The 9495-nt window shown below is 40.4% G+C and overlaps 1 protein-coding gene across 3 annotated transcripts in view; it reads right to left on the bottom strand.

Moving 5' to 3' along the window:
• Nucleotides 1-876: 876 nt before the first annotated feature.
• Nucleotides 877-9495, bottom strand: part of c9orf72 (C9orf72-SMCR8 complex subunit) — a 29514-nt gene continuing 20895 nt past the window's right edge. For 2 of the 3 annotated variants that reach the window (XM_049595366.1, XM_049595367.1), the window contains exon 10: nt 877-1804. In XM_049595366.1, the coding sequence (XP_049451323.1) occupies nt 1618-1804 (187 nt within the window). In that variant the 3' untranslated portion in view covers nt 877-1617. The remainder of the gene's footprint in view (nt 1805-9495) is intronic. The other variant, XM_049595368.1, reaches the window with a different exon arrangement.

The following is a 9495-nucleotide window of genomic DNA, read 5'->3' as shown; positions in this document are numbered from 1 at the left end:
AATCTGGTAGACATTCAGATCCCCCTCTGGATGAATCTCCTGACTTTTTATCTGACGGCATCATCACATCAAAACTTTTTATCAACCAGTACTTGTTAATGACCAAACACCTGCAAAACTATTGGCATTCCCATCAGCCTCAGAGTTATTTTGTGTTTAGGGCTAATTAGCAAATGTTAGCATGCTGTTATACAAAGCTAAGGTAGTGAACATAGTAAACACTGAACCTGCTAATCTTTGGCTCGAAGCACTGCAGTGTCCAAGTACCAACACAAAGAGCCGCTGGTATGGCTGCAGACTGATACTCTCGTTCTCAGCTCTACAGCAAATAAAAGCAAAGTAGGATCTCCTATGTACAGAAATAAAGGAGTTATGACATCCTGGGCACAGAATGAATGACCTGCTGAGAATCATGTACAGACAATCCTGGCTCACAATCTGAATCATACATAGACTTTGAATGTCATATACAGCCCCTTAAAAGTTGTTACTACTGTCTGTCATTTACTGCTCCATCTGCACGTGTAGACAAAAGTTCACTGTTAAAAAAAATATAATAAAGTGAAAGGAGTGGAAACACAAAGATTAAATGTAGAAACATTTATGTCATTAGATGCATTTCTAATAAAAACATGACTGAACTGTCTCTCCAAGTTGGAGCAAGTGTTCTGAATTCAAAATTATATGTTTGTGTAGCTGGAGAATGGCAAAACATTATGAACTTATAATATTACAGTTTCTATTTTAGAAGCAATACCCAAAGCACATAAACAAGATTGTTTGACTTTAAGACCACCAGTAAAGATGAATCATCCTAACAGCAAATAGCTGGGTTGTTGCTATGGGAGGAAAAAAAAAAAAATCAGTGCAAATCCATTTTACGCACAGCTGGGTACATGCATTTAATGATGATGCTCACTGTCAGCGACACACAGATCTGCCTTGTCAGGAGGGATTGTGATATGATTTCATTTACAGTGCTTTTGTCTTTTTCTTTAATGAAACCCCAGAGCTTCATGATTATTCACAACCTTGTCATAATGTCACTTGATGCGCGCCATTCACATTCAGCATACATGTTCATTAATTTATTTATTTAAAAAAAAAAAAAAAAAAAGGGCAATTCATAAGTTCAAAAGGTTCTGAGGTTACTGTATAACACAGGCAGTGAAGAAACTAATAACTCATGTTTTAATAAATATAATTTTAAATTAAATTGCAAATGTCCTGGTGGGCACCTCAGCCAATTTTAACACCATAAATTAATACAGACCCTCTATTAACAGAAGGCATAGGGTGCATGAATAATTCATCCTGCTGAGAATAATTTAAGTCTTCTAAAAACATTAAGCTCACATTATGCTTACAGTTGATCAAGGCAATATATGAAAACTTTCATTCTAATGGCTCAAAACAGCAGTTACAATCCGTCTTTGAAATCATGCCTTGACACAAAAGGAAGGCAAAAATTATATTCTTTTAACAAATATCCAGGCTAATGCTTGTCTCGTGAATACACATGTGGATGCACTGATGTAACAATTAAACAGACCAAAGACAACATAACATCTGGTTCCATTAACCATCCAATGCATAAAGTGCAGGTGAAGGATGGAGTCAGAAGCTCATGAGCACGTCTCGTTCTTGCATGCTGGTGTAGAACGGCTTCCCAAACACAAACGAGTGCAGCCCTGCTCTCAGCTTCTCAGCGAAAGCCATTACAATGTTCAGGTCTCCCTCCACCGTCAGATCCAGGTCCGTCTTTAGGTTACGCAAGGATCGAAACGGCTTCTTCCCCTTTTGCCTGTGAAGAAAGGAGGAGAGGCTCTGTAGTGTAACTTTTAACAACCTACAATACTCGGGGTCAGAGGATGTACATTAGCATCTAGTTGGGCTGCAGCTGTGTGCAGGAATGCCATGCCACGATGAATTATGTATGCTGCTACGGGATGGCAACTGAGCATAAACAATGTTGTCAAGGCACCTGTAAAATAGTATGCCCTCTGACCTCAGGCTGTTAGCAGCACCATAAACAAGACTGCTTTTATCCTTTCACACAAGCGCACAATTAATGGTTTTGCCTGTGTATTTTCTGTTGTCTCTGGAGTGAGATACGTTCAGGCGTTCACTATGAAGTCAGAATAACAGCCATGGAACCCTTTTAGACAGGAGGTAAAAATAAAAATCAAAGTAAACATTTCGTAACATCATGGCAACAACATCTGTAGTCTGACTCACAGGATGGAGACTGTAGGGCTGTAAAAAATATATGGTTCGCAGCTTCATTCACAGGGTTGACATTCAAATTTCTAATCAACAGATTAGACTACACTATTATTATTAATATTTTCCTTTTTGTAGAATAGATTCCAGTGGTGGCTGCAAATGTTTTTGATTCATGTGATCTGAGTATTGTGAAGTCCAACAGTCAAAATGCATTGAAAAAAGATTTTGACCAAAATTCATGTTTTAGCCTAATGTTATATTATGCTTCAATCTGTATTTGTTGGTGTTTAGCCTTTTAAAAAAGACATTTTTAATACGGCCAAAAAACGGTTTGCTCTCCTTTTTGCTGCACACAAAGGGGCGGCATGCTCCTGTATTAACAGAGCAGTCTAGCAGCAGTCTAACAGAATTGTACATTACATTCATTCACTGAAGAAAGTTAAGTTAATTTAAAAAAAAAAAAAAAAAAAAAAAGACAACTCATTTAATGCAATAAATTACTTTATTTAAATTGAGGACTTTGTTTGGGGATTTTTTAACCTGGAAATCCAGATGCCCCGCCCCCAGCAAATTCGAATTAGCTCTGCACGGGGATCTGGCCCTGACGAGCAGAGCCCAGTGAATCGCCATCGGACCAATCAGATCAGTCTATCTGACAGAGGCGGGCAATAGGTGGGCGTAACATGATGACGACAGCGCTGCCCCGTAGGAGTCGAAAAGTAAACAGCCAAGATGGCAGCCACCGAACAACGGTCCATTCAATTTAGCTTTGGAAGAAACTCTAAGCCAACTACACTTATCTTTTTCCTTGAGAGAGGAACAGAAGACTGCCCAAGAAGCCTTCGCTTCCAGGAAGGACGTTTTTGCAGTTTTGCCGATGGGATACGGCAAAAGCATGATATATCAGTTAGCCCCACTGGTCGGCAAACAAATGGGGCTTAGTGCAATGAATACGTCACCTTGTTTTTTGCTCTGATTGGCTATCGTGCTATCCAATTGCTTGCGGCAAGGAAGGGCGTATCAGTGAGGGCCAGACTCAAAATCTTTCTTTCACATAATACAGATGTCCTTTACGTGTCATAGCTGATGTGCTGGTTCTAATGTAAAACACCTCCTTTGTTTATCTATTTTCTTTTCCTCCTAAATTTTTAAATGTGTTTAACCGTAATATAGTTTCAAAAAATCTTTTTTCACTTTATACATCTACTCTTGGGGATCATTTAAGTGTACATTTTTTCAGAAGAAAGAGCTCTATAACCACTTCCACAGGAGACCTGGAGGTTTTAAATGTAATAGTTTTTGTAGCTGGCTTCCTAGACCGGTATATATTTATGTTTTTGGTCACTAGGAGGCAGCACAACAAGCTGTACACATAACAGTAATATGTATTGCAGTTAATGTGGCTACCATTTTAAAAAACAGTTGCATATTTATACATCCAGCAAATTTGGCTAATCATTAGCATTCATCTGAAGTCATGTTTCTGGCCTCCCAGTGAATCCAAGTCAAATACTCTGTCTCTTTTTAGCTCTGTTTCTGGTCTCCACCAATCTGTAAGAGCAATATCTGGACCTTAAGCTGCTAACTCAAGAGCAACCCCCCAGGCTGAAAAAAGAACCCAACATGAAAGTGCCAAAAACTGCAGTTCCTTGAATGGCCACTTGAGGCTGGCTCCAAAACAGGTCATCCTCATACCTCCATGTTAATTAAAATGCCCAACGTTATAGCAGAAATAAACACAGCCTGATACAAGAAACGGTTTGGTCTCTAAAGCTAATTCCCCCTTCATGACAACTGTACAGGGGCTGAATTTTCATTTAACTCACCCATTTACACTTTATTAAGGCTGAAAGTTAATGTATAACTAAGGGCAGGGACCTCTTTGAGTGATGGGCTGTCTGCCGATATTGCTCGCTGCTTCTCAGTCAGATCCACCCCTAGTCTCTATTAGGGGTGTAACGATACATCGATCCACATCGATACATCGGTTCATTGATTAACGATCCGATTATATCGATGCAAAATGAAAACATCAATCCATATTGTCATCTTAAAGATACACATTTATTTTTCACATAGCACGTCTGTGTCACCATTTCTGGGCAAGCGTGCCTCCGCTCAAACAACAAACAGAGCTCAGACATAAAATGGTCAAATCATATTCTAGTTGTTTTTATGAGCTGATGTAAATGATTGTGTTAGATGGGCATATGATATCGCGTCATATCGATCGCAGGCTCCTGAATCGAATCGAATCGAAATCTGGTGATTTACACCCCTGGTCTCTATATACAGACTCTACATTCAGTGAATGTAGAGTCTGTAGGCAAACCCCGGAGATCTTGCTTCTGGAAGAAGAGCGGAAGAGCCCTGGCTTGCGGTTGTAGGCTGTTTGTAGTCCGCGTGATATTGACCAATCACGTTTGAGCCGGCTGCAGTTGTTGCCAGGTTAAACGGTCTGTGCGGTGAATTAACAAGGCGGAACACAATTGGCGTCACTGCAAACTCTGAATCCATCGCAATGGTTCAGCATATTTACTTATATATTAACGGAAGTCGGAAACGGAAATTCACCTCCTCCGCCCAAATCAAACCGGAATGCCACAAAATCGGGGGTCTGTCCCCAGAGGCTGTATCGCCGTCTGCCGGAAGTCAGACGCAGAATACAGCCGATGGGTTCCGAGAATGATCCACCCCTTGCTCCTCCACATCACCAGCCTTTCGCCCAAGTATGGTCACCTCTGGCTCCAAAAAAACCAAGATGGCTACGGCCGAAAAGCAGAACTTGAGGCTTCAAAACGGAGTCCACAAATATAAGGGTGATGTCTTGTAGCTATGTCTATTATTTTATACAGTCTATGTACTAACTGCTACACTATGTTCACCAGCTAGTTGGTAGTTACTAGTTGGTAGTAGCTTATCAGAGTTTTGTCAAACTGCTGCCAGCTACTGTTGGAAACATTGCTGATGAAAGTGATAGGAGTAAATCAAAACAGTAAAGTCGCAAGCCACAAAACCAAACCAATGAGCTGACACACTGACAGGAAATTCCCTCGCTGAGGGAAGCTGCAGAGCTGGGTGGGAATTCTCTGTAGGTTCTACGAGCAACCCCTCTCACATTACACATTATTATTATTTGATCTATTGTTAATACAAAAACATTCATCAGTGCAGCTTTAACATTTTTAATGTGGTGCCACAAAATGAATGTGCTGTTTGGAAACACAGGGGAAGAAAAACTAATGGAGCCATGGTGTGATTAATTTTAGGTGTACAAGCAATTTGTTTGCACAGTGACTTGTTTGCATTTACTGATGCAACAATTCAACTGCTGTTGGTAACCGTAGCTCTAGCATGTAATGCTGTCTCTCTTAGTTTGTATTATGCAGTGTTAGCATAAATAATGTTCTTAAATTATCTTCTTAGAATAAATCTACTTCAAGAACACCAACATTAAGACCAACAAGAAGGAACAGGTGGCAGGACCCGGAGTTACAAATCTTCCTGGCTGCTTACACACTTGTGCACAATAGAGAAGAATTGGCTCAAGTGTCCTCAGATGTCTTGTATTAACAGGAGAAAAGCCAAATCATGTAGAAGTAAAAAAAAAAACAAACATGGAGTGACTGCTGTCCTGAAGGAGTGGGAAGGTCAGTCCACTGTTGGAGAGCACAGAAGGAGATGAGTCAAGCCCAGATGGAGCGATGACCAGGTCGCCACGGGAACAGTGGCACGAAAAAAAAATTCGAGGAAAGCTGAAGGAACAGCAGGCCGCAGTGTTTCAGATGAATTGTTGCGGCTTAAGAAGGTGTTTCTGAGAGCTGAGACAGAAGGGGGTTACTGTACCCTGATGGGACTAGAGCGTGACCAGAGATACAATTATTTCTAGTTCTTTTACAAGGAACTGAACAAGATCCCCAGAGAGGAGGATAATTCCATGGATTTAGGAGGGTGTCAAGGTACAGTACTGGTTTCTAACTTTTTTTAATCATTTAGCAAATGTTCAGGTAACTGCCTGAATAAGAGACACATTAATGCAAAGTCTGATGTGAGCCCATCAAAAGCAACCAGGTCACCTTGCCCCACCTGGCATACAGTCTCATATCTGCGCCTCAGGGGGGTGGGGTGGGGGGGTGTCAGTGTGATCAAATGAAGATCATAAAAACATCATTTAGAGCTTTGATGATGATGAGGGTCTCTCAGATGTTGAGCTGTGGCGACTGGGAAGGCCATGACATGTGCTTTGCATCATTTTCTCGCTCGTCACATTATTCACCAAACACGTGCGATGTAGATGGGGGAGCTGTCATTCTGAGATGATGCTGAGGATTCATCACCCTGCTTGACAATCAGCTGCCTCCTCCCAGTTTCTTCTCAACACCAATCATCATCATAAACCAGTCCTGTGAGCCTGACTCGCCATCACACAGGCTATATTTTGTTCATGTCATATAAGGTATCTTTAGGTACATACAAACTATGGCTGCACTGTTGATCAATGATTTTTTTTCTAAGTATTTATCAAGTCTCTCAACCTTAATCTTTGCCTAAACTAGGGGGTTCACACTGTGTCGTTGTGTAATCTTACTTCTGTTTTAGAGTGGATGTGCTACTACCTTGCTTGTTATTGCCATCTTCTTCATCTGTTTCTTCCTAAAAAGCTGTTTTTAAGCTTAAAAAACATGTTAAAGTTTTACAAAAATTTTGTCAGAAGGTAATGCTTCTTTTGTTTTTGCGATTCTTGTCCTTTTATTTTGCTATTTTAAAGGTCCCACATTATGCTCATTTTCAGTGTCATATTTGTATTTTGGGCTTCTACTAGAATGTTTTTACATGCTTCTATGTAAAAATTCACCTGTCTTCACCCTCTGTCTAAAACTCTCCATTTTAGCGGCTGTCTCTTTAGGCCCCCTCCCGACAAAAGCCCAGTCTACTCTGATTGGTCCGCATTTTCAGGTCTTCTCCAGTTGCGTCTTTGGTGTTTTTGCACCATCACTGCAACTGGGGAATGACTGTGACAGCACTGTAGCGGCACTTCCCATCTTTAAGGCCCAAACTCCTTATATATGCATTGTTTTAAATGGCCAAACACGCACTAAAAGCGTTTTGACGCACGTCTAATTGCCTTGATGCCTCAACTCCGACCTCGTCTCGATTTTTGGAGCGTCAAATGAGGACCCAGCGACCAGAGCTGTCCTTTCTGCAGCTGCAGCACTTGTTTGGAGAGTGCTAAAATGAATAAAAAGGTAAGGATTTTTAATTGTATGCTATTTCATGATTAATGAGCTCATTTGCTTGACTGTCATGACATATCAGCTTTTAAAAGCAACAACAGATGTAAAAACACACAGAGACAATGCATCTGTGATCAGTTCCCTAATTTAATTTTAACAATTTTTTCAATCTTGTCCAATTTCTTGTTTTATTCTATGGAAGTGATCAATGTAAGTGCACTTGTCTTAGAGCCGCCATGACGGTTTTTATAATGCAAATAACTCTGCTTAGATAAAACCTACAAGCTTCTCTTCCTATGACTTTTCCTAAAAATGTGTCCTGTATGTTTTCTGAAGCCTATAAGTTACAAAAATGAAACACACTAGACTTCTGAGCATTTATACCTCCGACCGTGCAGCAGCTGAAAATTATACATTTTCATACATACAGGTGGCTATACATATTGCAAAGCTCTGTAAAAGTACACCAAAGCATACATTTTCGTTTCCAAATATTTATTTGAAAACAAAACCGTGACTGCACCAGCACCAGCTGACATGTATATAGGCTAAATTACTGATCTGTAATATAGTCAACAGCTTTCTTCCTAAAATACTGCTAGTTCTGTGGCGTTGCCTAATGCCTGCAGTGTGCTATAGGAGCGATAACTGACGCGCCTCAGTTGACGCACGTCAATTATCGCTGTCAGTGCGTTTGGGACTTTATAGACTGCTGAATTGGAATGGCACTGCTAGGCAACAAAGTGGGTCCATGTTTAGACTACTTCTTGTCAGCTGATGTCATTCAGATACATTGCAAAACATTCCAACAGGAAATCTGAAGGGAACTATCAAGGCCCTGATTATACAAAGCTTTTTGGTAATTATTTTGAGTTGCCACGCGCCTGGTGTTTTTGTCAGAGCACTATAAATTCCTCGAGTTGAAAAAAATTCAACTCAGAGCAGAAAAGTGCCCCTCATCACCTTTTTTCCCATTGTCCAATTGCATGATTTGAGAGGCGGGCCTTCTGTAGTGGTCACAACAAGTTGGTAAACACTGGAGGAGAAACTGGTGATAGCAGCTGGTGAATACCCAGACCTATACGACTTTACAAACAGCAGTTACCATGATCTCAATAGAAAACAGCAGGCTTGGAAGCATAAGTGCAGTATTTGAAAAGGCCAATATGGAGGTGAAGCTCCTGGACTGGTGCAGCTCCCCGTGATCCACCCTCTTTTTTACTTTTACCCACACAGATCTCTGTTTCCTTGTGCCTGACAAACTATTTGCTGACCGCTTCTCACCCTAAACCAGAGCTACAGCAAGTATTGTCTGCCTAAACTTTTAAGGAACAAGATACTAATTACTGTGAAATAAATAAATAAACAAATGCTAGATTGATTACATGGGAAGGTTAGAGTAAGGAAATGAAGGGGTGGTTGCCTGGCAATGATTAAAAGGTGCACCAAGTGTTGTTGTTTTTTTTACTAGGGACTTTCAATTTTTTTTTAAAAAGGCGGTGCGGTGCACTTTCTGTATGATCGGGGCTTAAGTATGTTATTGCTGTAAAATATGAACCCGTCTGTAGAGTTGTGACATCACAACTTCACTGAAGTCCTGATGGCTTGTTTTAAAGGAACAGTTTATGAATACGGTTTGTGTGCATTTCTCTGTGGATTGAGCGTTTTGATACATTTACAGTATTTATATGGCACCTTTAACCTGCTTCATAATAAAAAAAGACTTTCCATAATATGGGACCTTTAATGGTTGGCTGCCGAGGAACAAGCGAGAGTCGCTGCTCAGCGGGCAGCTGAGAGGCAGACAGAAACAGGGGGAATAAACAGTGTGTTACAAACAGCATATTTTCACATCCAGCCTAACTTGATGAATTAAGGATTTTTTTTTTTGACTAAACCAGAGTTGGTGACTGTTGGCAGTTTAATGTAAGTTTTGCTTTGTTTCTGTTGAGTTTGAATTTGTTTGACAATGTGCTAACAAGGTAATTCAAACAAGGAAAATACATGAAACAATATTTGTTTCACATTGACACTT

The sequence above is a fragment of the Epinephelus fuscoguttatus genome, linkage group LG14 (genome assembly GCF_011397635.1).
Source record: "Epinephelus fuscoguttatus linkage group LG14, E.fuscoguttatus.final_Chr_v1".
Taxonomy (NCBI): domain Eukaryota; kingdom Metazoa; phylum Chordata; class Actinopteri; order Perciformes; family Serranidae; genus Epinephelus; species Epinephelus fuscoguttatus.
The sequence above is the reverse complement of the archived record's forward strand: the minus strand, read 5'-3'. Positions and strand labels throughout refer to the sequence as shown.